The sequence below is a fragment of the Electrona antarctica genome, assembly GCF_951216825.1.
Source record: "Electrona antarctica genome assembly, contig: scaffold_126, whole genome shotgun sequence".
Classification (NCBI taxonomy): Eukaryota; Metazoa; Chordata; class Actinopteri; order Myctophiformes; family Myctophidae; genus Electrona; species Electrona antarctica.
The window spans coordinates 243,370-271,237 of record NW_027638375.1 but is presented as its reverse complement, the minus strand read 5'-3'; the positions used below and the strand labels follow the sequence as shown (position 1 = coordinate 271,237).

Sequence of the window (27,868 nt, the reverse complement as noted above, 5' to 3'; positions counted from 1 at the left end):
TGTCTTTCAAACATCTTCTACGACTTATTAAAAAATATATGAAATATTGCACTGGCCAGCCATAACAGTGGAACACAAGCTAACATGCTAACAGATGCTACATGGCTCTAAATCTGTCAAAAATAGACCAAAACATTCCAAATTAATTTTCGAGTCCTTAGTGATCATCAGAGAGACAAAAGGTGGCCATTAATGTCTTTCAAACATCTTCTACGATTTATTAAAAAATATATCAATAGTACCTCCAGTCCAGCCTGCTTGTTGACAGGCAAACCAAGATGGCTGCCGTGTTCAGTGGAAAGTGAGAGAGGGGGGCGGCGCCCTGCTGTCAGCTGTCAGTCAAGAGTCTAAACCATTGGCCCCCAGCAACATTAGGATAGGCCAATAACCATCCAGGGATATCCTAATACATTTTAGGAAAGTCAGAGAGGATCGGCTGGCCAGGAGCGGAAGGAAACCAGTGCGTTCTTTGAGGTTTTCACAGCTATTCCGTTAATTTTCTTATTTCTGAAGGTTCAGTTAACACAAACACATCTATAGCAACTCAAATTGACATTTCTATAACATCACCCTCAGTGAAATATGACATTAGAGCTGTACTATGGGACAGAGTCTCTGCTCTGTGCTCTGTGTTACTGTGCACTGACGACACCTCGTGGGCATTCAGTTGAATTGCATGCATGCCCAGCTAATTGACATCACAGGCTGTGTGAAATATGTGAATATGACAGAACAGTGGTTCTCATATTGACCAGGGGTCATTGCTTTTGTTCTCAGAGTTACATTGCTCAACTCAAGACTCCGCTCGCTCACTCACACTCACTCACTCACTCACTCACTCACACTCACTCACTCACTCACTCACTCACTCACTCACGCACGCACGCACGCACGCACGCACGCACGCACGCACGCACGCACGCACGCACGCACGCACGCACGCACGCACGCACTCACTCACTCACTCACTCACTCACTCACTCACTCACTCACTCACTCACTCACCGCACGCACGCACGCACGCACGCACGCACGAAAAGGAAAAGGAACGCACCGGCCGAAGGAGGAACGCGGAGGCGCCGCGTTCCACTTATCGGGCCTTTGGGCCCGCCGCGGGCGGACGGGGCGACGCCGGGGCGCGCCAGGCGCGTCCCTCATCTCCGGGCGCCCCGGGGACCGGGAAGGGCCAAAAAATGTTTTGCGCGGCCCCCTTCGGGGGCCCGAGGCCCTGCGCGGGCCCAGTTAACACGACACCTCGTGGGCACAGTGACCTCTGGGCCCTTCCCGGTCCCCGGGGCGCCCGGAGATGAGGGACGCGCCTGGCGCGCCCCGGCGTCGCCCCGTCCGCCCGCGGCGGGCCCAAAGGCCCGATAAGTGGAACGCGGCGCCTCCGCGTTCCTCCTTCGGCCGGTGCGTTCCTTTTCCTTTTCGTGCGTGCGTGCGTGCGTGCGTGCGCGCGCGCGCGCACTCACTCACTCACTCACTCACTCACTCACTCACTCACTCACTCACCGCACCGCACGCACGCACGCACGCACGCACGCACACAGGCATGAGGGCACAGTGACCTCTGGGCCCTGACCCTCCACGCACGCTCTCTCAACGCACGCACGCACGCACGCACGCACGCACGCACTCACTCACTCACTCACTCACTCACTCACTCACTCACTCACTCACCGCACGCACGCACGCACGCACGCACGCACGCACGCACGCACGTCAAACTGGGGGCCCTTTAAATGAAAAGGGTTGACAACTGTCTAGCTTAGTGAAATATTGAATTGGACATTTCATAAAGTCACACATACAACAGACTGTGACAGACAGGTTTATTTTTAGCACTCCAGGGTGTCGAACCCCATACACGCCCGTGTAAACTTGGTGTAGTACCGGTACGAGCACTTTGTTTTTCCTGTCTGACACAATGTCTTTATTGCATGTGAACAACATGTACATTTTAGCCAATAATGTTGAATAAAAAAAGGAATATAAAACTAAATGTTATCATTCTGTCGGTTCTACATGACAACTCACCTTTGCATATAGAAAATAAATGTCATATGTGTCCACCACTCTGACAGCTGTCTGCTGCTCCACACACACTGTACACAAATTGAACATACAGTAAATAATGGGCTTGCAAATGTGTTTGTATTACATGCAATGAGTAATTATATTGGAGCTAACATGCAAAAACAGGCTGGTTTTACAATTATTTATTTATTTAAAAATGGCCCAATAGACATAAACACTAAAATCGAGGCTTCATCTAGCCACAAGCAGATGGACCATGTAATACATATTTGATTTAGTGTATTAGCTAAATAATTATTATGCCCTTACCTCTGACAGCAAGCCCAGCCTGTCTGACTGACTGACTTCTAATGCTCTCTTCTTCCTTCCCTTCCTCCTGCTGCTATCATGCTAACAGAAGCTAACTCTCTCTAACTCTGTCCAAAAGACCCCAAAACGTTCCAAATAAATTTTCGGGTCCTTAGTGATCATCAGAGAGACAAAAGGTGGCCATTAATGTCTTTCAAACATCTTCTACGACTTATTAAAAAATATATGAAATATTGCACTGGCCAGCCATAACAGTGGAACACAAGCTAACATGCTAACAGATGCTACATGGCTCTAAATCTGTCAAAAATAGACCAAAACATTCCAAATTAATTTTCGAGTCCTTAGTGATCATCAGAGAGACAAAAGGTGGCCATTAATGTCTTTCAAACATCTTCTACGATTTATTAAAAAATATATCAATAGTACCTCCAGTCCAGCCTGCTTGTTGACAGGCAAACCAAGATGGCTGCCGTGTTCAGTGGAAAGTGAGAGAGGGGGGCGGCGCCCTGCTGTCAGCTGTCAGTCAAGAGTCTAAACCATTGGCCCCCAGCAACATTAGGATAGGCCAATAACCATCCAGGGATATCCTAATACATTTTAGGAAAGTCAGAGAGGATCGGCTGGCCAGGAGCGCAAAAGATCCGGGCCATTCTTCTCTGTTTTGCTCCCCTGCCTTATTGGCTCCCGAAAGCGTGCGGTCTTTCATTGGCCCAGCCGTTTCAACTCCCCGGCCAACGGAAGACCTCATTTTGTTTCACTTGCGTTGCCACGTCTGCTCGTTGCAAGCGCCTCACTCGTTCCACTAGACGGGCTGAGGACCGTCGCTGGTTTCTGCAGCAAAACATGGCAACACGCCGTCGGCACACGCAGTGCCGACACGCCACTGCCCGGACCAGCCGAGCAAGGGACCGTCCCTGACAGCCAGGCCGCTCCCCAGGATGAGGATGATGCCACACCTGGGCCAGCCGAGCAGCGCGCTGTCCCTGACAGCCAGGCTGCTCCCCAGGATGAAGGCACACCTGGGCCAGCTGGGGAGCCGGACGACGTATGTATTGTACACAGCATCATAATTGTTGAGTAGGAACGACTCCGTATGTGGAACATATTAACAACTTTACAATTTCCCTTTTTTGTTTCTATTTTTGTTTAGGATGCCATGGGTCCTGATGGAGCCATGGGTTACCAGCATGTCGTCCGCCTGGCTGTCAGTCTGGTGAAGCTGCGACACCAGCATGCTGTGACGCTGGCGAAGGAGGAGGAGATACTGGCCCTCTGGGAAAAGCTTCCAGAGGGTGACAAGGCAGCAGTCTCCTACTCCCCCCGCCACAAGGACAGAGTCACAGCGGGACGGTTCAGGGCCAAGCCTTCCAAGACGTCTGTCGTACCTGGGACAGACAGTGTGAAGCGGTAAGCTGTTGGCATATAGTGCTTATTCTTTTCCATAAAAATAAGCCAATTCCGATAAGCTAATAGAAGAATTAATACATTATTATTATTATTATTATTATTATTATAGTATTGTCATTATCTGTGCTTTTCTTTGGTTGTTTATTTTACAGCTCTATGCTCGGCCACGGGTCTCCTGCACAATGGCCTGACTGCAGCCGGCTGGTCGAGGCCATGTGCGTTGAGCTGAGCCGCATCTACCCTGCTGGCAGGAGTTTGTGCGGCAAGCGGCGTAACCGGTGGGGTATGGTGAAGATGGACTACTGCAAGGTGAGGGACTTAGTCCTTGCCAACCCCATCGTCATGGCCCAGACCAGAATCCAGCTCGTCGAGCTGAATGAGGTGACACTGAGGCAGTGGTGAGTTCTAACACATTATTTTTAAGCTCTACGATCTTGTAGATCTGCTATATTTGAAACAATGTGGTGCACATCTTTGAATATATTCTTTTAACTGAAAGTAATTCCTGTCTGCATTTCGCCTGCAGGTACAAAGTCAGGGAGAAGAGACAGGAGCGGGACGTCCTTCACCTGACTGTGGCCCAGCCCAGTGTCTCCGACATCAGCTCCGAGCCTCTCCCGGCTGCACTCAGCAGGCCAGTCCAGGTGCCAAAACACCAGCACCGCCCCATGGCAGCCATCAGCCTCCCTCCGCTCGTCATCCGCCAGCCTACCCTTGTGATGCCTCCTCCTCCTCTTCCTCCCATCCAGCCTGGACTCCAGCAGCCCCCTGGACTCCAGCCCCCTGGACTACAGGCCATCGCCCCCCAGCTCCATGGGGCGCTTGTCCCTCCCCCACTCCCAGGTCTTTCCAGGACTACGCAGTGGCGCAAGAAGAGGCAGGAGGAGGCTGCGGCAGCTCAAGGGACTCCTGCACAGGCAAAAAGTGTCACCTTCCACACCTGCTCCAGGTGCAAACAGCCCAAGACCAAGGCATTTGGCCACAGCCAGGTCACAATAGGTGGAAGGAAGGTGCACTTTTGCTCTCAGGCGGAGGGCATGCCTGTGCAGGAGTGGCTGGCGATGATGAGGACAGGCGGTGAGGGTGGTGGTGCGACCTGAAGGGATTTTTGAGTGGTGCAACCACTCCCTTACGGAGCTTTTCACCCACCACCTGTGCGCTCAATGCACACACAAACACACACGCACATATTAACTGTATATATGATGCTTTTGGGTGTGCCAGTACAGTGACATACAGTACAGTGACAGTACTGACAGTTGGGATGTAGACGTGCCCTACTACGAGGCCGAGGGCGGGCCTAGCTGCCCTCTGTCTGACAGTGTGTTTGGTTGCCCTGGCAACACACTTACCATCTCGGGGGGGTCGCTAGCGAGACCTGCTGTTATATCCTCACCTCACCTAACCCTAACCCCGCCGGTCATTCTCTCCATCCCTCTCTCCAACCTATTTAAAAATACACAAATCTATGCCAGCGTGCCATCATTGTTTGCTTTTAAAGTGCTTTTAGTGCTTTTAGTTTCTGGCTTTATTTTTTTATTTTTGAAAGTGAATGTGTGTGTATCTATGTACTGTATTTGCAAATGCTGCAAATCATGAACCATTGTGTGATTCCCCAGAAATTGTGCACACACATTCCCACTAGGCGAGGAATAAATGCCACATGGACATTTTCAACTCAGCCTCATGGTGGCGCTATAACTGCACACAAAAAAATAAAAGAAAATGAGTATTCTGAAGTTTGTCATTGTCTGTCAATAATTGTATATTAATAGTCTAGCAAAATCTGATTTAACGGTATTATGGTTGTGAGCTTGTAGATCGGTCCCAGTTCAAAGGTAAGTAATGTTCAAAGGTACGGGACAATTCTAGTCTTTCTTATCAGGGATGGAACCAGATCATTTTAAATCCTGGCTATGCCAATAAAGGAAACAAGAAATGGGTATTACATTTTATATTGCTAAAGGGTGCTGAAGGTGTAATTACAGACTATCTGGGTGATATTAACTTGGTGTCTTTACACTCTATAATTTGACATTTGATTTAAACATACAAAGGACAAAAGTGTCATCCCAGCAGGTTATAGAGCAATGCAGGGACTCGCACCCCATACAGTCCAGCAGAAGCTGGCTATAGTACTATTACCATTGCTTTGTGTTGCTTCGTGACACTGAGTTCATTGCATGTTGTTTAAGCTAACTGCTATAAAAATACTAAAATAGCACGGTATTACATGATGCTAGCAGATCTGCTATTTCTTTTAAACAATACAAGTCTTGTGTGGACAAAAACAGATTCATTTAGAGGTCCTACACATGCAAAGGTTTGAACAATAATAAAATAAACACTGCTGTAAACAATAGGTCTAACTGACCAGCTTGGCCAGACTGACTGACTCAATCTATAGCTCAATGTGCTTAGAAAAATATTGAATATGAAAACGAAAGGTTATCATGCTCTAAGCCTCTAAGGTGTGCATATCAACAACTCATATTTATGCTCTGTGGGTCCCACGTCTGTCCTACTGTATGGGTCCCACATCTGTCCTGCTGTCTGCCTGAGCACCATTTGACTGACCAACACTATTACACAGATTTCACATCCTAGATTAATCTACACATGAATCCACTGTGCTGATTAATGACACATGATATAGGAGTGCAAAAACGTTGTATTGTGATGTCACATGGGTGAACAGATTATAATAAATAGCCCATGCAAACGATGTAAACAAAGCAGAGCTAACGTGGCTAACATCTCTGTTTGGCTATAACATTATTACTAACCTAAGAAATGTCCCCAAAGCTATCAAATACCAAGTCAAGTCTTTATCTAACCCTAAGCGGATAAAACACGATTTAATTCACTGTTATGGTGCACTGAGTAATGATATGTGATTAAATAATCTTACCTGTCTTCTCCCAAATTGGAACGATACAGCAGCCCACATTGGAACGATACATAGAAGATGACGTCCAAAAAGTATGCCAAATAAATCAGAAAACGTTCCAAATTAATTTTCGGGTCCTTATTGGTGCCTAAGGAGAACCACAAAGACACTAATTATGTTGCTAATATTTTATAAAATAAATTACAAACGAATAATTCCTCCACTGTCTGTCTGTGTGTGTGGGCACTGCACTGGGGAGCAATGTCCGCCATGCAGAAATGAGAAGAGAAGAGAGGGGCGGGACAAGGGGGTTGAAACAGGCCAATGGGAGACCGCGCGATCCGGGCAAGTCCAATCGGTGGGCCTAGAATTTGTTTCAAGGTTGAAACAAAGTTGAAACAGTTGAAACATTGAAACAGAGAAGATCCGGGGCCAGTAGGCGCAAGGATGACACGCAAATTCGTGAAGCGTTCCGTATTTTTAACCATTTTGAGGGAGGGTTAGCTTATTTCCTTTTTGGGAGTCAAACGGTGGTCAAATTGGAACGATACAGAGAATATTGGGATCATAGGAACTGAAATTGGAACGATACAGTGAAGATTGGGATCATAGGAACTGAAATTGGAACGATACAGTTGGAACGATACAGATTGGAACGATACAGATTGGAACGATACAGAGAAGATTGGGATCATAGGAACTGAAATTGGAACGATACAGTTGGAACGATACAGTTGGAACGATACAGATTGGAACGATACAGAGAAGATTGGGATCATAGGAACTGAAATTGGAACGATACAGTTGGAACGATACAGATTGGAACGATACAGTGAAGATTGGGATCATAGGAACTGAAATTGGAACGATACAGTGAAGATTGGGATCATAGGAACTGAAATTGGAACGATACAGTGAAGATTGGGATCATAGGAAGTGAAATTGGAACGATACAGAGAAGATTGGGAGGAACTGAAATTGGAACGATACAGAGAAGATTGGGAGCAAACTTAGGAAGTGGAATTCCAGCAACGAGGACACTCCCACAGTTTCACCAATGCGCAACCGTGTGGCTCATGGATGTCCAGACTGATATAGCTATCTGTCTGTCTGTCTGTCTGTCTGTCTGTCTGTCTGTCTGTCTGTCTGTCTGTCTGTCTGTCTGTCTGTCTGTCTGTCTGTCTGGCAGGCAGGCAGGCAGGCAGGCAGGCAGGCAGGCAGGCAGGCAGGCAGGCAGGCAGGCAGGCAGGCAGGCAGGCAGGCAGGCAGGCAGGCAGGCAGGCAGGCAGGCAGGCAGGCAGGCAGGCAGGCAGGCAGGCAGGCAGGCAGGCAGGCAGGCAGGCAGGCAGGCAGGCAGGCAGGCAGGCAGGCAGGCAGGCAGGCAGGCAGGCAGGCAGGCAGGCAGGCAGGCAGGCAGGCAGGCAGGCAGGCAGGCAGGCAGGCAGGCAGGCAGGCAGGCAGGCAGGCAGGCAGGCAGGCAGGCAGGCAGGCAGGCAGGCAGGCAGGCAGGCAGGCAGGCAGGCAGGCAGGCAGGCAGGCAGGCAGGCAGGCAGGCAGGCAGGCAGGCAGGCAGGCAGGCAGGCAGGCCGGCCCCTCCCCAAGTAACCTCAACCGTGAGACTCATGGATGTCCAGACTGAGACCCTTATATATTTGGTCAAGCCAGGGTGCTCCTGTGTCAGCTTCTGCTACACATGAAGATTGGGATCCTAGGAAGTGAAATTGGAACGATACAGAGGAGATTGGAATCAAACCAATAGGAAGTGAAATTGGAACGATACAGAGAAGATTGGAATCAAACCAAAAGGAACTGAAATTGGAACGATACAGAGAAGATTGGGATCAAACCAAAAGGAACGGAAATTTTACGTTCCTTTTGTCGATCTGGCGCCAATTTTCTTGTTAGTGAACACCAATGCGGACTCCCACAGTACCCTCCCCAGGTAACCTCAGCCGTGAGACCCCTGGATGTCCACACTGAGATAGATAGATCGATCTATAGATAAATCGCTATCTATCTATCTATCTATCTATCTATCAATCAATCAATTGGAACGATACAGTGAAGATTGGGATCATAGGAACTGAAATTGGAACGATACAGTGAAGATTGGGATCATAGGAAGTGAAATTGGAACGATACAGAGAAGATTGGGATCATAGGAACTGAAATTGGAACGATACAGCGAAGATTGGGAGGAACTGAAATTGAAACGATGCAGACAAGATTGGGAGCAAACTTAGGAAGTGGAATTCCAGCAACGAGGACACTCCCACAGTTTCACCAATGCGCAACCGTGTGGCTCATGGATGTCCAGACTGATATAGCTATCTATCTATCTATCTATCTATCAATCAATCAATTGGAACGATACAGTGAAGATTGGGATCATAGGAACTGAAATTGGAACGATACAGTGAAGATTGGGATCATAGGAAGTGAAATTGGAACGATACAGAGAAGATTGGGATCATAGGAACTGTAAATGGAACGATACAGTGAAGATTGGGATCATAGGAACTGAAATTGGAACGATACAGTGAAGATTGGGATCATAGGAACTGAAATTGGAACGATATAGTGAAGATTGGGATCATAGGAAGTGAAATTGGAACGATACAGAGAAGATTGGGATCATAGGAACTGAAATTGGAACGATTCAGTGAAGATTGGGAGGAAGTGAAATTGGAACGATACAGAGAAGATTGGAATCAAACCAAAAGGAACTGAAATTGGAACGATACAGAGAAGATTGGGATCAAACCAAAAGGAACTGAAATTTTACGTTCCTTTTGTCGATCTGGCGCCAATTTTCTTGTTAGTGAACACCAATGCGGACTCCCACAGTACCCTCCCCAGGTAACCTCAGCCGTGAGACCCCTGGATGTCCACACTGAGATAGATAGATCGATCTATAGATAAATCGCTATCTATCTATCTATCTATCTATCTATCAATCAATCAATTGGAACGATACAGTGAAGATTGGGATCATAGGAACTGAAATTGGAACGATACAGTGAAGATTGGGATCATAGGAAGTGAAATTGGAACGATACAGAGAAGATTGGGATCATAGGAACTGTAATTGGAACGATACAGTGAAGATTGGGATCATAGGAACTGAAATTGGAACGATACAGTGAAGATTGGGATCATAGGAACTGAAATTGGAACGATACAGTGAAGATTGGGATCATAGGAAGTGAAATTGGAACGATACAGAGAAGATTGGGATCATAGGAACTGAAATTGGAACGATACAGTGAAGATTGGGAGGAACTGAAATTGGAACGATACAGAGAAGATTGGGAGCAAACTAGGAAGTGGAATTCCAGCAACGAGGACACTCCCACAGTTTCACCAATGCGCAACCGTGTGGCTCATGGATGTCCAGACTGATATAGCTATCTATCTGTCTGTCTGTCTGTCTGTCTGTCTGTCTGTCTGGCAAGCAAGCCAGGGTCAATTTTCTTGTTAGTGAACACCAATGAGTACTCCCACATTACCCTCCCCAAGTAACCTCAACCGTGAGACTCATGGATGTCCAGACTGAGACCCTTATATATTTGGTCAAGCCAGGGTGCTCCTGTGTCAGCTTCTGCTACACATGAAGATTGGGATCCTAGGAAGTGAAATTGGAACGATACAGAGGAGATTGTAATCAAACCAATAGGAAGTGAAATTGGAACGATACAGAGAAGATTGGAATCAAACCAAAAGGAACTGAAATTGGAACGATACAGAGAAGATTGGGATCAAACCAAAAGGAACTGAAATTTTACGTTCCTTTTGTCGATCTGGCGCCAATTTTCTTGTTAGTGAACACCAATGCGGACTCCCACAGTACCCTCCCCAGGTAACCTCAGCCGTGAGACCCCTGGATGTCCACACTGAGATAGATAGATCGATCTATAGATAAATCGCTATCTATCTATCTATCTATCTATCTATCTATCTATCTATCTATCTATCTATCTATCTATCTATCTATCTATCTATCTATCTATCTATCTATCTATCAATCAAGCAAGCAAGCCAGGGTCAATTTTCTTGTTAGTGAACACCAATGAGTACTCCCACAGTACCCTCCCCAAGTAACCTCAACCGTGAGACTCATGGATGTCCAGACTGAGACCCTTATATATTTGGTCAAGCCAGGATGCTCCTGTGTCAGCTTCTGCTACACATGAAGATTGGGATCCTAGGAAGTGAAATTGGAACGATACAGAGGAGATTGTAATCAAACCAATAGGAAGTGAAATTGGAACGATACAGAGAAGATTGGAATCAAACCAAAAGGAACTGAAATTGGAACGATACAGAGAAGATTGGGATCAAACCAAAAGGAACTGAAATTTTACGTTCCTTTTGTCGATCTGGCGCCAATTTTCTTGTTAGTGAACACCAATGCGGACTCCCACAGTACCCTCCCCAGGTAACCTCAGCCGTGAGACCCCTGGATGTCCACACTGAGATAGATAGATCGATCTATAGATAAATCGCTATCTATCTATCTATCTATCTATCTATCTATCTATCAATCAATCAATTGGAACGATACAGTGAAGATTGGGATCATAGGAACTGAAATTGGAACGATACAGTGAAGATTGGGATCATAGGAAGTGAAATTGGAACGATACAGAGAAGATTGGGATCATAGGAACTGTAATTGGAACGATACAGTGAAGATTGGGATCATAGGAACTGAAATTGGAACGATACAGTGAAGATTGGGATCATAGGAACTGAAATTGGAATGATACAGTGAAGATTGGGATCATAGGAAGTGAAATTGGAACGATACAGAGAAGATTGGGATCATAGGAACTGAAATTGGAACGATACAGAGAAGATTGGGAGCAAACTTAGGAAGTGGAATTCCAGCAACGAGGACACTCCCACAGTTTCACCAATGCGCAACCGTGTGGCTCATGGATGTCCAGACTGATATAGCTATCTATCTGTCTGTCTGTCTGTCTGTCTGTCTGTCTGTCTGTCTGTCTGTCTGTCTGTCTGTCTGGCAAGCAAGCAAGCCAGGGTCAATTTTCTTGTTAGTGAACACCAATGAGTACTCCCACAGTACCCTCCCCAAGTAACCTCAACCGTGAGACTCATGGATGTCCAGACTGAGACCCTTATATATTTGGTCAAGCCAGGGTGCTCCTGTGTCAGCTTCTGCTACACATGAAGATTGGGATCCTAGGAAGTGAAATTGGAACGATACAGAGGAGATTGTAATCAAACCAATAGGAAGTGAAATTGGAACGATACAGAGAAGATTGGAATCAAACCAAAAGGAACTGAAATTGGAACGATACAGAGAAGATTGGGATCAAACCAAAAGGAACTGAAATGTTACGTTCCTTTTGTCGATCTGGCGCCAATTTTCTTGTTAGTGAACACCAATGCGGACTCCCACAGTACCCTCCCCAGGTAACCTCAGCCGTGAGACCCCTGGATGTCCACACTGAGATAGATAGATCGATCTATAGATAAATCGCTATCTATCTATCTATCTATCTATCTATCTATCTATCTATCAATCAATCAATTGGAACGATACAGTGAAGATTGGGATCATAGGAACTGAAATTGGAACGATACAGTGAAGATTGGGATCATAGGAAGTGAAATTGGAACGATACAGAGAAGATTGGGATCATAGGAACTGTAATTGGAACGATACAGTGAAGATTGGGATCATAGGAACTGAAATTGGAACGATACAGTGAAGATTGGGATCATAGGAAGTGAAATTGGAACGATACAGAGAAGATTGGGATCATAGGAACTGAAATTGGAACGATACAGTGAAGATTGGGAGGAACTGAAATTGGAACGATACAGAGAAGATTGGGAGCAAACTAGGAAGTGGAATTCCAGCAACGAGGACACTCCCACAGTTTCACCAATGCGCAACCGTGTGGCTCATGGATGTCCAGACTGATATAGCTATCTATCTGTCTGTCTGTCTGTCTGTCTGTCTGTCTGGCAAGCAAGCCAGGGTCAATTTTCTTGTTAGTGAACACCAATGAGTACTCCCACATTACCCTCCCCAAGTAACCTCAACCGTGAGACTCATGGATGTCCAGACTGAGACCCTTATATATTTGGTCAAGCCAGGGTGCTCCTGTGTCAGCTTCTGCTACACATGAAGATTGGGATCCTAGGAAGTGAAATTGGAACGATACAGAGGAGATTGTAATCAAACCAATAGGAAGTGAAATTGGAACGATACAGAGAAGATTGGAATCAAACCAAAAGGAACTGAAATTGGAACGATACAGAGAAGATTGGGATCAAACCAAAAGGAACTGAAATTTTACGTTCCTTTTGTCGATCTGGCGCCAATTTTCTTGTTAGTGAACACCAATGCGGACTCCCACAGTACCCTCCCCAGGTAACCTCAGCCGTGAGACCCCTGGATGTCCACACTGAGATAGATAGATCGATCTATAGATAAATCGCTATCTATCTATCTATCTATCTATCTATCTATCTATCTATCTATCTATCTATCTATCTATCTATCTATCTATCTATCTATCTATCTATCTATCAATCAAGCAAGCAAGCCAGGGTCAATTTTCTTGTTAGTGAACACCAATGAGTACTCCCACAGTACCCTCCCCAAGTAACCTCAACCGTGAGACTCATGGATGTCCAGACTGAGACCCTTATATATTTGGTCAAGCCAGGGTGCTCCTGTGTCAGCTTCTGCTACACATGAAGATTGGGATCCTAGGAAGTGAAATTGGAACGATACAGAGGAGATTGTAATCAAACCAATAGGAAGTGAAATTGGAACGATACAGAGAAGATTGGAATCAAACCAAAAGGAACTGAAATTGGAACGATACAGAGAAGATTGGGATCAAACCAAAAGGAACTGAAATTTTACGTTCCTTTTGTCGATCTGGCGCCAATTTTCTTGTTAGTGAACACCAATGCGGACTCCCACAGTACCCTCCCCAGGTAACCTCAGCCGTGAGACCCCTGGATGTCCACACTGAGATAGATAGATCGATCTATAGATAAATCGCTATCTATCTATCTATCTATCTATCTATCTATCTATCTATCAATCAATCAATTGGAACGATACAGTGAAGATTGGGATCATAGGAACTGAAATTGGAACGATACAGTGAAGATTGGGATCATAGGAAGTGAAATTGGAACGATACAGAGAAGATTGGGATCATAGGAACTGTAATTGGAACGATACAGTGAAGATTGGGATCATAGGAACTGAAATTGGAACGATACAGTGAAGATTGGGATCATAGGAACTGAAATTGGAATGATACAGTGAAGATTGGGATCATAGGAAGTGAAATTGGAACGATACAGAGAAGATTGGGATCATAGGAACTGAAATTGGAACGATACAGAGAAGATTGGGAGCAAACTTAGGAAGTGGAATTCCAGCAACGAGGACACTCCCACAGTTTCACCAATGCGCAACCGTGTGGCTCATGGATGTCCAGACTGATATAGCTATCTATCTGTCTGTCTGTCTGTCTGTCTGTCTGTCTGTCTGTCTGTCTGTCTGGCAAGCAAGCAAGCCAGGGTCAATTTTCTTGTTAGTGAACACCAATGAGTACTCCCACAGTACCCTCCCCAAGTAACCTCAACCGTGAGACTCATGGATGTCCAGACTGAGACCCTTATATATTTGGTCAAGCCAGGGTGCTCCTGTGTCAGCTTCTGCTACACATGAAGATTGGGATCCTAGGAAGTGAAATTGGAACGATACAGAGGAGATTGTAATCAAACCAATAGGAAGTGAAATTGGAACGATACAGAGAAGATTGGAATCAAACCAAAAGGAACTGAAATTGGAACGATACAGAGAAGATTGGGATCAAACCAAAAGGAACTGAAATGTTACGTTCCTTTTGTCGATCTGGCGCCAATTTTCTTGTTAGTGAACACCAATGCGGACTCCCACAGTACCCTCCCCAGGTAACCTCAGCCGTGAGACCCCTGGATGTCCACACTGAGATAGATAGATCGATCTATAGATAAATCGCTATCTATCTATCTATCTATCTATCTATCTATCTATCTATCAATCAATCAATTGGAACGATACAGTGAAGATTGGGATCATAGGAACTGAAATTGGAACGATACAGTGAAGATTGGGATCATAGGAAGTGAAATTGGAACGATACAGAGAAGATTGGGATCATAGGAACTGTAATTGGAACGATACAGTGAAGATTGGGATCATAGGAACTGAAATTGGAACGATACAGTGAAGATTGGGATCATAGGAAGTGAAATTGGAACGATACAGAGAAGATTGGGATCATATGAACTGAAATTGGAACGATACAGTGAAGATTGGGAGGAACTGAAATTGAAACGATGCAGACAAGATTGGGAGCAAACTTAGGAAGTGGAATTCCAGCAACGAGGACACTCCCACAGTTTCACCAATGCGCAACCGTGTGGCTCATGGATGTCCAGACTGATATAGCTATCTATCTATCTATCTATCTATCTATCTATCTATCTATCTATCTATCTATCTATCTATCTATCTATCTATCTATCTATCTATCTATCTATCAATCAATCAATCAATCAATCAATTGGAACGATACAGTGAAGATTGGGATCATAGGAACTGAAATTGGAACGATACAGTGAAGATTGGGATCATAGGAAGTGAAATTGGAACGATACAGAGAAGATTGGGATCATAGGAACTGTAAATGGAACGATACAGTGAAGATTGGGATCATAGGAACTGAAATTGGAACGATACAGTGAAGATTGGGATCATAGGAACTGAAATTGGAACGATATAGTGAAGATTGGGATCATAGGAAGTGAAATTGGAACGATACAGAGAAGATTGGGATCATAGGAACTGAAATTGGAACGATTCAGTGAAGATTGGGAGGAACTGAAATTGGAACGATACAGAGAAGATTGGGAGCAATCTTAGGAAGTGGAATTCCAGCAACGAGGACACTCCCACAGTTTCACCAATGCGCAACCGTGTGGCTCATGGATGTCCAGACTGATATATCTATCTATCTATCTATCTATCTATCTATCTATCTATCTATCTATCTATCTATCTATCTATCTATCTATCTATCTATCTATCTATCAATCAATCAATCAATCAAGCAAGCCAGGGTCAATTTTCTTGTTAGTGAACACCAATGAGTACTCCCACAGTACCCTCCCCAAGTAACCTCAACCGTGAGACTCATGGATGTCCAGACTGAGACCCTTATATATTTGGTCAAGCCAGGGTGCTCCTGTGTCAGCTTCTGCTACACATGAAGATTGGGATCCTAGGAAGTGAAATTGGAACGATACAGAGGAGATTGGAATCAAACCAATAGGAAGTGAAATTGGAACGATACAGAGAAGATTGGAATCAAACCAAAAGGAACTGAAATTGGAACGATACAGAGAAGATTGGGATCAAACCAAAAGGAACTGAAATTTTACGTTCCTTTTGTCGATCTGGCGCCAATTTTCTTGTTAGTGAACACCAATGCGGACTCCCACAGTACCCTCCCCAGGTAACCTCAGCCGTGAGACCCCTGGATGTCCACACTGAGATAGATAGATCGATCTATAGATAAATCGCTATCTATCTATCTATCTATCTATCTATCAATCAATTGGAACGATACAGTGAAGATTGGGATCATAGGAACTGAAATTGGAACGATACAGTGAAGATTGGGATCATAGGAAGTGAAATTGGAACGATACAGAGAAGATTGGGATCATAGGAACTGTAATTGGAACGATACAGTGAAGATTGGGATCATAGGAACTGAAATTGGAACGATACAGTGAAGATTGGGATCATAGGAAGTGAAATTGGAACGATACAGAGAAGATTGGGATCATAGGAACTGAAATTGGAACGATACAGTGAAGATTGGGAGGAACTGAAATTGAAACGATGCAGACAAGATTGGGAGCAAACTTAGGAAGTGGAATTCCAGCAACGAGGACACTCCCACAGTTTCACCAATGCGCAACCGTGTGGCTCATGGATGTCCAGACTGATATATCTATCTATCTATCTATCTATCTATCTATCTATCTATCTATCTATCTATCTATCTATCTATCTATCTATCTATCTATCTATCTATCTATCTATCTATCTATCTATCTATCTATCTATCTATCTATCTAGCAAGCAAGCAAGCAAGCCAGGGTCAATTTTCTTGTTAGTGAACACCAATGAGTACTCCCACAGTACCCTCCCCAAGTAACCTCAACCGTGAGACTCATGGATGTCCAGGACGTCGAGCCGTACAGTAGTGGTTTCGCCCCGCCCAGCGATTGGCCAACGCCCTCCGCTCGGTCTCCGTTGTCCAGATTAGCATACGGGAGTGGCCAAGGTGTCCAGATTAGCATATGGGAGTGTCCAAGGTCGCCAGAGGTGCATACCTGTGTTCCAATTTACATCTCATTTAATCTGACATCCACGAGAGGTCCATGGTTCGCGCCTGGGATTGTGCAAAGCCTACTGTGAAAGAGAACGCCGTGAACCAAGTGTCACATGTTGCAATTACAATTAGTTTTGTCCATTCGGGTACTATTCTGACTTGTGATAACATTTCATGTAATAAACACACAAGCAGGACACGTGTAAAACATTAAGCCTTCCATCACTGCAGGGACTTGAACCCCGTTTCAGAAACCTGAAAGTACCTTCTACCGGTGATTGTTTAGGCCATGCTGACACGTCCTTAATTGCGTGATAAAGTAAAACATCTGCTGATGCACAAACCTGGAGTCATTGGATGTTTCTGCGTCTCGACACCGTTCTCCAGGCGACCCGTCCAGGCGCCCACGGCCGACGAGACCCTTGCTTGTGTCCAAGTGGATGCTCCAGGCGCTGCGGGTGAAAAGGTATAAAATATGATAAGAATAGCGTGCTTTCCTTCATTGTTAACTGATTATTATTAATTAATAGCATATTGTAGATCTTATATTTCTGAATTCACATGCAAGTACAGACATGGTGTTGCAAAGCAAAATAAAGCGCTGGTAGTGTACTATCCGAGCTTCTGCCTGGATATAGGGTTCGAAACCCTACAGCGCTGTAACCTGCTGACTGCCTCACCTTAGTCCTGTTGTATGTTTGTTTACATTAAATATGAAATGCACTATTTCAACAGTGTTAAGATGCTGAGTTTAGATTACCCCACCTGAAACCCACTTTTAATGTTTTCCATCATATACATTTAAAAACTACAAGCAGATATACAAGCTCATATCATGGCACCGAGTGCCACGCTACGAGCTTGTAGATCTGCTATTTTTGAAAACTGGGGGGGTGCCTGGAACAACATATTTTCAGATGGGGGTCCACGGCCAAATAGAGATAATTCTGGGGGTCCTGGACATAAAGGGGTTAGCACCACTGACATAGAAACATGGGTTTGATGATGATTTAGAAGACATTTTTTTATAATCGGCCTCAGGTCTAAATGGGTAAAAAATGATATCAGCTGTTTGTGTCAGAGTTACAGAAATCAAATGAGTGATTGACTGTTTCAGAAACAAAAAACAGCTATTATCTGAGATGTGAATTAATACCTAGTCCTCTGGGTTCCTTGGGTGTTTAGTTGAGGTATTTAATTTAGTTTTTTATATATATACACGTAGTGAAAACAGCAGATCTACAAGCTCACATTTGCGAGGCGTTGTGAGCTTGTAGATCAGCTGTTTTCACTACTTGAGGGGGTCCTCACAAATAAAACATTTGAGAACCACTAGTACTACTTGGACTCCTAATGAGCTTATTTCTTAGCTTTTTTCTTTTATGTATTCATGAAGTTACTGCCAAAAAAAATCACTGCATTTTGGTTTAATTCATTTTTTGGAAAAGGTTTTGAAATAATAAAAGCTAATTTAGGAAACAACCATAACAGACGCAGTGTTTGGGAACCAGTGCTTTAGACACTGATGAAGACAGCTCTAAAGTCCACAGACTCAAAGCCAAATGTGAGAACCCAGAGAACTAGTAAATAAATATAAATCTCAGATACAGACAAGAGCTGCAACAGTCAATCTCTCCATTTCAGCATAAAGAATATAATACATGTTACCCTGAGCACTTTACACAACTCAGACACCCAGATGGATGACAGACATGTATTGACAGCATCAAGCGTTTTGCCACATTAAAGCCTTCCTTCACCAAAAAGCCAATCTACAAGCTTGCAGATCGGATATTTTCAACAAATCAAACAACTGTAGTTATGATGATGATAATAAAGTTCACAAAAACGGAGCTAACAGCTCATTCCCTAAATCTGCTACATAATAAACCAAGCTAAATGTATTTAAAATAATTTCGAGTCAGTTGGGGGTTGTAATGCGTGTACGTGATCAGTGATTATGATCTATGGAACATTATTATTAACGTTGTATGGTCTACTGTCTGTGTTGTTGTGGCAATGCTAAAGCGCTAATTCCGTTAGCATCAGTCCCTTAAGGTCAAAGATAAGCAAATAAAACAATCTTGCAATTTAAACACGCAATGTTACATGTTTTTAGAGGCGTTGTGTTTATTTCTGTTTTCAATAAGTACCTGCTGATGCTGCTTCCGCCCGTCCACACTGGTGTTGTTGATACAAAGCAGTGAGGCAAATGTACAAATAATGTCGTCACAACTTGTATAACATAAACATCGGGATGTTGTTGGGACCCCACCAGCACATTGATACTGTAATTATTTCACCACAGTGCCTGTAAATTAATTCCGTGGCACAGTTGTGTTCTTCTCAGCACAGCTCCTCCGTCTACCCAAGGCTGCCATGACACTTCTAAGCAGGGAGAGAGGGAGGGTGCATAATGAGAAGAAGGGAGGGAGGGGGCGAACGGAGACTCAGAATGCATTGGAGTCAATGAGGGCAGCCGAACGGAGACTTTGAGGGGGGCGGGGACATTCCTATGAACAGGAGGGTGTGGGCGAACGGAGACTCCAGAATGCATGGTAGTCTATGAGGGGAATTGACCGGAGACTTTGAGGGCGGGACAGTGCTATGACAGGAGGGTGGGATCGACTGAGACGGACTGGCTGTTTATGTCATTGCATTGGGGATGACCAAGAGATCCTGGGTTCGATTCCGGGCTCATGCAAGGCGTACTGTGAAAGTTTTTTTTTTGCAACAAGCAGTAGCCTACCTGTTGAAATTGCGTTCATAATGTAATTAAGTTATTCATGTTTTTTATTCGTTTTCATTCCAGTGAGGACATACTGTACTGTTTACAGTATGCAATATTTCTCACTAACCCATATCATACAATGATAATTTTCCAATAATTACTTTATAGAGACTGATGTGCTCATTTGAATATTTTGCTTGTACCTTACAGCAAAAGTGACAGCTATTTACAATATGTGTAATTGATAATCAGGAACAATGTTTTATTTGGTTTTGGACACACAAGAGTTATATAGCAGTCTAGTCAGTCAGTGTGCGATCAATAAATGACATAAGAGATTGTTGTAAGTTGAAGGTTGTAATTTTATTGTTACATTTTGTGAACATAACTTTTTTCTTTTCTTTTTTTGCCTTCCTACAGACAGTGCTGCAGTGTACAAACCATCAAACATGCAAATACAGAATAAAAACAGTGCAAAAAGAGCAAACAAATACAATTAAAAATAGTGTCATATGTACATTCAATAATAACAATTTGTATTATTAAAAACAAAAACAATATATACAATATATACAATTGACAATTTTTTGTCTGAGCAGCAAATCGTTACGTCATGATGATGTACGATGATAAGAGCTATGGCAGCCCATCAACAACAGACTTGAAGTGGTCATAACTGTCATACACTCTGTTGTCCAGTCCCTGTGATGACGACATGTTCTTCTTTGTACAGAATGCCTTTTTTTTGTACCTTTTTATATGCGACTGCAAGGATTCCCCACACAGCCCGCATGTAGGCACATTCTTCACCCGTGACACTTTAGTTTCCAGGGCTGAAGTGTCTTCCCTTTGCTTCCTCTTGTACGCTGTGGACCTGGCCCACAGGGGGTCCCTGTAGGACAGAGGAGGAACCTGGCTGGAAGGAGGATGGGGAGGAGGAGGGGCGGAGGGACCAGGGGTGGAGGGACCAGGGGTGGCCGGGGTGGGGAGACCAGGGGTGGGCAGAGGGGTGGGTAGAAGTGCAGTGGGCAGAGGAGGGGTGGGCAGAAGCTGAGTTGGCAGAGGGGGAGGAGGGGTGGGTAGAAGCTGAGTTGGCAGAGGGGGAGGAGGGGTGGGTAGAGGTGCAGTGGGCAGAGGAGGGGTGGGCAGAAGCTGAGTTGGCAGAGGGGGAGGAGGGGTGGGTAGAAGCTGAGTTGGCAGAGGGGGAGGAGGGGTGGGTAGAGGTGCAGTGGGCAGAGGAGGGGTGGGCAGAAGCTGAGTTGGCAGAGGGGGAGGAGGGGTGGGTAGAAGCTGAGTTGGCAGAGGGGGAGGAGGGGTGGGTAGAGGTGCAGTGGGCAGAGGAGGGGTTGGCAGAGGGGGGGGGTGCAGAGGTGGAGGAACAGCGGTTTGAGGAAGAGGTTGGTTGGGAGGAACAGGAGGAAGGGTGTGCACTGCAGCTGGCACCACTATGCTCCTTCTCTCCTTCAATGTTTTTGTGCCTGCCGTGCTGGGGGTGTGACTGTACTCTATCTGCGGGTAGTCAGGTTGAGCGATGATAGGCGGCTGTAGTGGTGCTGGAGCGATGTCCTGGTTGGAGATGGACTGGACCTTTGACATGCTTGCCGGTCTTCTGGTGGAGTGGTAATTTGCCAAGTTCTCGTGGCGAAGTATGAAGTCCTTAATTGTTTTGGCGTTTATTTTCCGGATAGGAACGGAAGCACTCCTGAGGATGGGATCGTCCACGCAGACTAGCTGGTGGATCCTGGCGTAGGCCTTGAGGATCATGGACTTCTCTGGGCTGGCGCTGGCAGGTATAGTCAACCAGAGAAGTTTCACCAGAGTGTACATTAGGCGGTTGTTCTCTGCACTGCACTGCTCCACATTCGCAGCTGGAGCGTACCGCTTCGACATCTTTATGTTCTGTACCAGCGCAGCTTCAGCAGGGTCGTCCCTTTTGCTGCGGCAGTACAGAGTGTTGCCCCAGTGTCTCACGTACAGCAGGTGAAACTTCTGCGGGTGCTTGTCGTGTTCTGCCACCTGGTTCCATGCCTGCAGAATGTCGGTCCTCTCTTCAGTTGTGATGCTTATCCTTGGTCTGGTGCTGAGGCTGTAGTCCACCAGCAGAGAGCAGAAACGTTCGAGCTCTTGGAACCCGGGCAGTGGGTTTATGCTGCAGGCGTCCTCCTGTTGTCAAAGACAATAACAATAATGAAATGTATATTATATATATACTGTAGGTTGTTTGTTTTGACACAAATATAATGCAGAAATAGCAAACGCAAAAAGCACAGATCTTGACATGTAATCTAAGTACTTACAAGGGCCGGAGGATGCTCTGTGGATGTGTCATTTGAGACAGGAACAATGTGGTCGACGTCAACCGCAGTGGCGACATCAACCGCAGTGTCACTGTCCTCCGCACCACTCTCGTAGGCCTCGTCTTCCGGGTCGGAGCGACCAGGCTGCAGCACCTCATCCTCATCCTCAGCGGCTTCATTTCGGAGGATGTCTGGCGTGACTTGGCACCGAGCTTCCTCTTCCCCTGTGCTCTGGCTGAACAGGTACTCCAGCCCGATCAACTCGTTGGACCTCACACTGGTCGGTCGCCTGAAGTTCTCCTCCACTGTCTCCCCAAACAGCTGCTGGCAGCGTGTGTTCAGCCGGTCAATGAGTGGTGCGGAGTAGGTCCGGTAGCGACGGCCCTTCCCACCATACACAGCGTCTGCACTTCGGTCCGCATTCCACCGAGCGACCCCGCTGATCAGGTAAACCTGATACGGTCGTGCTGCACAGTGAGGACCTGTAAGACACAGAAATATATTTGTGGCCAAAATGTTAACTATTTATGTTTTTGCTTTAATGCAGAAATGCATCATACTGCAGTGTCTACCAAAAATAGCTGATCTACAAGCTGAAAAGGCTTTGGGATGCCTTTTGAGCTTGTAGATCGTCATTTTTTGCTGTATTTAAATCCTGAAATGTAACAGTTTTGGACAAAAGGTTTCCACCCCACAGCAACCCTATACAACAGTGATGTACACACCTTGAAGATTACAGTAATACACAATGAAATGTTTTGACAAAGCAGCAATACCTGGAATCATGTGTGGCAGGAATTTGTGAAAGCCTTCCAGGCTGTTGCTGCCACGCACGCACTTGTAGAAGGGGACATCGACACCATTGATCTTTGTGGTGTTAGACACCCTATACATGGGCATGCCTGGAGGGTCCTGGAAGCATTCCAGGTGACGCTGATGTGTTGCCCACTCCTCATCTATGGCTTCTGTGAATAAACAATTAAGCACAACTATGAGATGGACAGCAATATATAGGTAGTAACAGCACATGACAAATAAAGCAATATCTAAATAGCAACAGTAACTGTTAATATCTTTTACCTGCTGATGTGAACAGGCTGACACCTTTCTCATTCAGACCAGCAGGACCCTTAAACTCCTCGATGGCTGCCTGCACATAGTTGAAGGAGTCCTGAGCACCCAGCGTAACTCTCCGCACATGATGTCTGAGATGGTACTTGCTGATGTGGAGTCTGAGCATGTCCGCATCCGTCAGAGAGGCCAGAGCCGCAGGGTCCTTGGCTCTTGCTGCCTTGATGAGGAGGTCCAGATCTGCCCGGTTGTACGCCAGGACTGCACCTGCCAAGGCGGACTTGAAGGCGATGTATTTGCAGTGACTCTCTGTGCGCACAGCCGCGTCAAAGCGATGGTGCCAGTGGAAGATGTCCAGACGAATCACCATGCCTTGGTCCACCCAGGGCTGGAACAACTTTTCCGTAGTCGTCGGACCACTTTCTCGGCAACACCCCCGATCGACGTATAGGATCTTGGGCACGGGCTGATTGGCCTGCTCGAACCTGTCTATGAGCCCCTCAGTCATAGACCTGACCGCCACGTAGGACTCTTCGTGGGTCAGTACGAAGGTGAGCAGCTGAGAGTACTCGTTGCCAATGCTGGTGAACCACTCAGCTGTGCCCTTGCCCTCGCCCGACATCTTCTTCACCACCTGGAATATGTTCATAACACGTGAATAAATGTTTTAACCCATTAAGAATAGACCTGATGTTTCTATGTCAGGCGTTCTCAAACCTTTTCAGAGTCGGGACCCCCAACAATATATGTAATTGTCTGTAAACCCCCATTTGAATTGATTTGAGTGAAACATGTCTGCGCTGAAAGAATATGTAATCAAAGATGTGCGCCACATTTTGAAGATTTTTAAAAAGCTTGTAGCTTGGCACCGCGCTATGAGCTTGTAGATCTGCTATTGTTCAATAGCTAAAGTAGAAGACAATGCTTAAAACAAAAAAGAGGAGTTTCCGTAATGAAGTCAGCACAAAAATAAAACTAAATAGATGATTGCAAAGTAAAATGTTGTACACACCTTCTTGGTGGAGTCATATTTCAGGAACGTCCCAAAGGTGGAGAGGATCTGGTTCCTGTAGTCCTGGACGTGTTCGGCTTCTTCTAGGAGGAAGGCATGTCGAAGCAGCCGAGCAGAGGGCACATCTCTCTGCGGAGGTGGAGCTGTGAAGGTGCGGCCTCCGAATGCAGTCACAATGGTGCCTGGTCTCGCTATATCAATGAGGAGTGTGGTGTACAGATCCTTTCTCTGCAGGTAGTCCTCTGCATGGTTCTCTTCGACCTGTCGCCACACCTTCGCCATGGTGTTTCCCTCAGTGCGGTCCCGTAGTAGACGCACCACGTTCTTGTCCACACCGCGTCTGTGATAATACAATCAATACATAAATATGATTAAAGCATTACATTACATTAAAGCATGCTGACATATTTGGGAAGTTTGTCTCACCCTAGCTCCACCACAGACAGAATACTTACTTTGCGGTCAGGACAGCGGGAAACTGGGCTTGGTGAGCCGCACTGAGTTGGGAGAGGATTGCATCGTCCCACGCCAGCCAACGAGATTGGCCTTGGCCACCATCTTTCCTAGCTACTTTATGACATGGTGGACAGCACAAAACCTCTGTCGTCATGCTGTACCAGCCAGACACATCGCAGATGTGACGTACCTGCAATATAAAAAAAAATAAAGTTGTGTACAAATATAGCATCTTGTATTATTTTGTTTTATTAAAGTTTAACATTGTGTATTTTCATCAGTTGTCAGTGACATTTCATTCACAAAACAACAACAACACATACCCTGGTATGGTAGCCATGTCTTGTAAGGCCCTTCTCCTTCCCTTTGCCCTCACATGAGTCACCCCGAGGACACTTTAAGGTACACTTCCACACACCTACAGGCCGCCACAGAAACATTCGGCTCCTGAAGAAGACATCCGGAATGGGAATGTCGTTCACAAATCCCGGGGGTTCTGGAGGGTAGAACCACATTCGGTCTCGCTTAAGTAAGCGCCGCCTTTTGGTATGACCTTTCTGGTCCACATAGAACTCCATGGGCTTAAACAGGCCTCTTTCTTCATCCTCCTTTAGCCACGTGATGTCAGCAGTTGGGATGCCGCCTTCTCCTTCCCACGTCCGCACCCACCCCTCCAGCTCAACCTGAAAAACAAGTCCAAACATAAACGCATGTAGTATGAAATAAAGTCCAGACACATAAACGCATGTAGTATAAAATATATTCTCATTTATACAAAAATTGTGATTATTACTTACAGGGGAGTCGAGGGGTAAGGTGAGCAATGAGGAGGCCGGTGGCTGTGGCGTGGCCGAGGAAGAGGAGGCAGGTGGCAGTGGGGTTGATGAGGCAGGTGGCTGTGTGCGTGTGGTTGAGGAAGAGGAGGCAGGTGGCTGTGTGCGTGTGGTTGAGGAAGAGGAGGCAGGTGGCTGTGTGCGTGTGGTTGAGGAAGAGGAGGCAGGTGGCTGTGTGCGTGTGGTTGAGGAAGAGGATGCAGGTGGCTGTGTGCGTGTGGTTGAGGAAGAGGAGGCAGGTGGCTGTGTGCGTGTGGTTGAGGAAGAGGAGGCAGGTGGCTGTGGGGTTGATGAGGCAGGTGGCTGTGATCTTGTTGCCGTACAGGTGGCAGGAGGTAGTGACGCTGCCGAGAAGGCTGTGATGACGGACACTGTAGCTGTGGATGGCATAGGAGAGAAAAGTTTTGATATTTCATCAATAAGCTGAACATGAAGCGCATAATGCAAAACATATATAGGTGTACTACTATACTATATTAACACATTCATGACGGGAACCCCTTTTGGTGTTTTAAGGATTATGTTATACTTTAGCTATTGAAAAATAGCAGATCTACAAGCTCATAGCGCGGTACTGAGTGTCGCGCTACAAGCTTGTAGATCTGCTATTTTTGAAAAAAATCGGGTCCCTGGAACAACATATTTTCAGATGGGGGTCGGCGGCCAATTACAGATAATTCTGGGGGTCCTTGACATGAAAAAGGTTGAGAACCACTGACATAGGAAAACATTCAGAAAACTGTCATGTTAAGACATTTTTTTAGAATCAACCTCAAGTCTAAATGGGTTAAGTATAGGCCTATACTATATTACTTTTCTTATTGCGTGCATTTACCTTCCTCTGGTAAATCGATAGACAGAAACAAGTCATCGTCCATCATCCATGCGGGTTCTGACACTGAACATGCAGGATCTGGCGGCCGTGACCTTGTTGAGGTCGAGGCAGAGGAGACAGGTGGCTGGGATCTGGTAGATGCAGGTGGCTGCCGGGGTCTGGTAGCTGAGGAGGCAGGTGCCTGGGAACTGGTTGATGAAGAGTGGGCAGGTGGAGGAGGGGGGTTGTGTTCCTAAATAACAAAGTCATTGTTAACATCTGGACTAGATACTTGTATATTATACTTGACATAACACATTATATCTTGAGTCACTGCAAATCTGTTGTGTGTGCGACTTACTTCCTTGATCTTGCCATAGATATATTGTCGGAACCTCTTCATCTGTTTGCTGGTGATGCTGTTAAGCCTGGTATTCAACCACCGCTGTACAGAGAGGAACGCCTGACCGCTTCTGGCCTTCTCATCCTTACTGTAGTCCTCTGGCCTGTCTTTGTGTGTTGTGTGCAGCCTGTACAAGTTCCACATTTCGGAGAATGTTGCGGCCTCGAAACCTTTCTGGCCATAGATGCACCTGTCAACATTGTGATGAAGGGTGTTTGCCACCTGTGGGAAGCCTTCTGCGTATTCTAGCAGATAGTCCTTGATCCACCTCAGGTGTATGTTTGGCTTTGGGCCTGCTTTGGTTTCTATCACGTGCTTGTCCAAAAAACTGTAAACACAGTGTAAAAAATATGTAACGATTACATTAATAACTAATTGCATTATTGCTGTGTTATTGTTACCTTTGCATAGACATTTATATAGAGAAGATGATAACCATACATATAATTGTATCTAGAACCAATCTAATTTGAAAGACATTAAACACTTATTTGTAGTTGAAATACAATGTACACTCACAACTGAATGTATCCCACGTCGTTCTCAACAAGCCAGTGGAAGGAGGCGTGCATGTACTGCTTTCCAACTTGATGCACCATCTTCCCCAGGCATTGCAGGCGCGTGGGTGCTGTGATGCCTTCAGCCTGTAGACGTTGCACAGCATATGGGATGGCTGTGGACTCCAGCAGCAGCTCTGGTGGAGGTTTGGGAAAGGATGCTGGGTTGTTCAGCTTCCAGCTGTACTGCTGGCAGTCCTTTGAAGGTTGTAAAATGGCCTCTTGGCGACTCAAAGGTTGAACATTGCTGTTCACCACCCGGATGACTGGCATTGACATGATGCGAGACTGTGACCTGCAATCTCTCACACACACACACACACACACACACACACACACACACACACACACACACACACACACACACACACACACACACACACACACACACACACACACACACACACACACACACACACACACAATGAAATACACTACATGAAATACAAGTGTGCTGTTCCTGTTCCAGTGCGTGCTTAACTTACAATCATTTTTAAACCAAAAATAAAATGAAATGCTCTTTTCTAACATTAACTTAGTAACTACATTATGCATACATGGAATTGCCAAAACATTAAATTATTACTTCCATATGAAATC

At 45.6% G+C, this 27,868-nt stretch overlaps 1 protein-coding gene across 1 annotated transcript; it reads right to left on the bottom strand.

The window, feature by feature from the left end:
* Positions 1-19,560: 19,560 nt before the first annotated feature.
* On the bottom strand, positions 19,561-27,547 carry LOC306918136 (uncharacterized protein; the record flags this gene model as incomplete). The annotated part of the gene is made up of 11 exons (XM_079531017.1): positions 19,561-19,657; positions 20,577-21,988; positions 22,123-22,604; positions 22,899-23,087; positions 23,203-23,827; positions 24,206-24,545; positions 24,661-24,851; positions 24,985-25,344; positions 26,392-26,517; positions 26,670-27,039; positions 27,231-27,547. 11 exons carry the CDS (start codon positions 27,545-27,547, stop codon positions 19,561-19,563), a joined length of 4,509 nt encoding a protein of 1,502 aa, XP_079387143.1.
* Between the last annotated feature and the right edge of the window lie 321 nt (positions 27,548-27,868).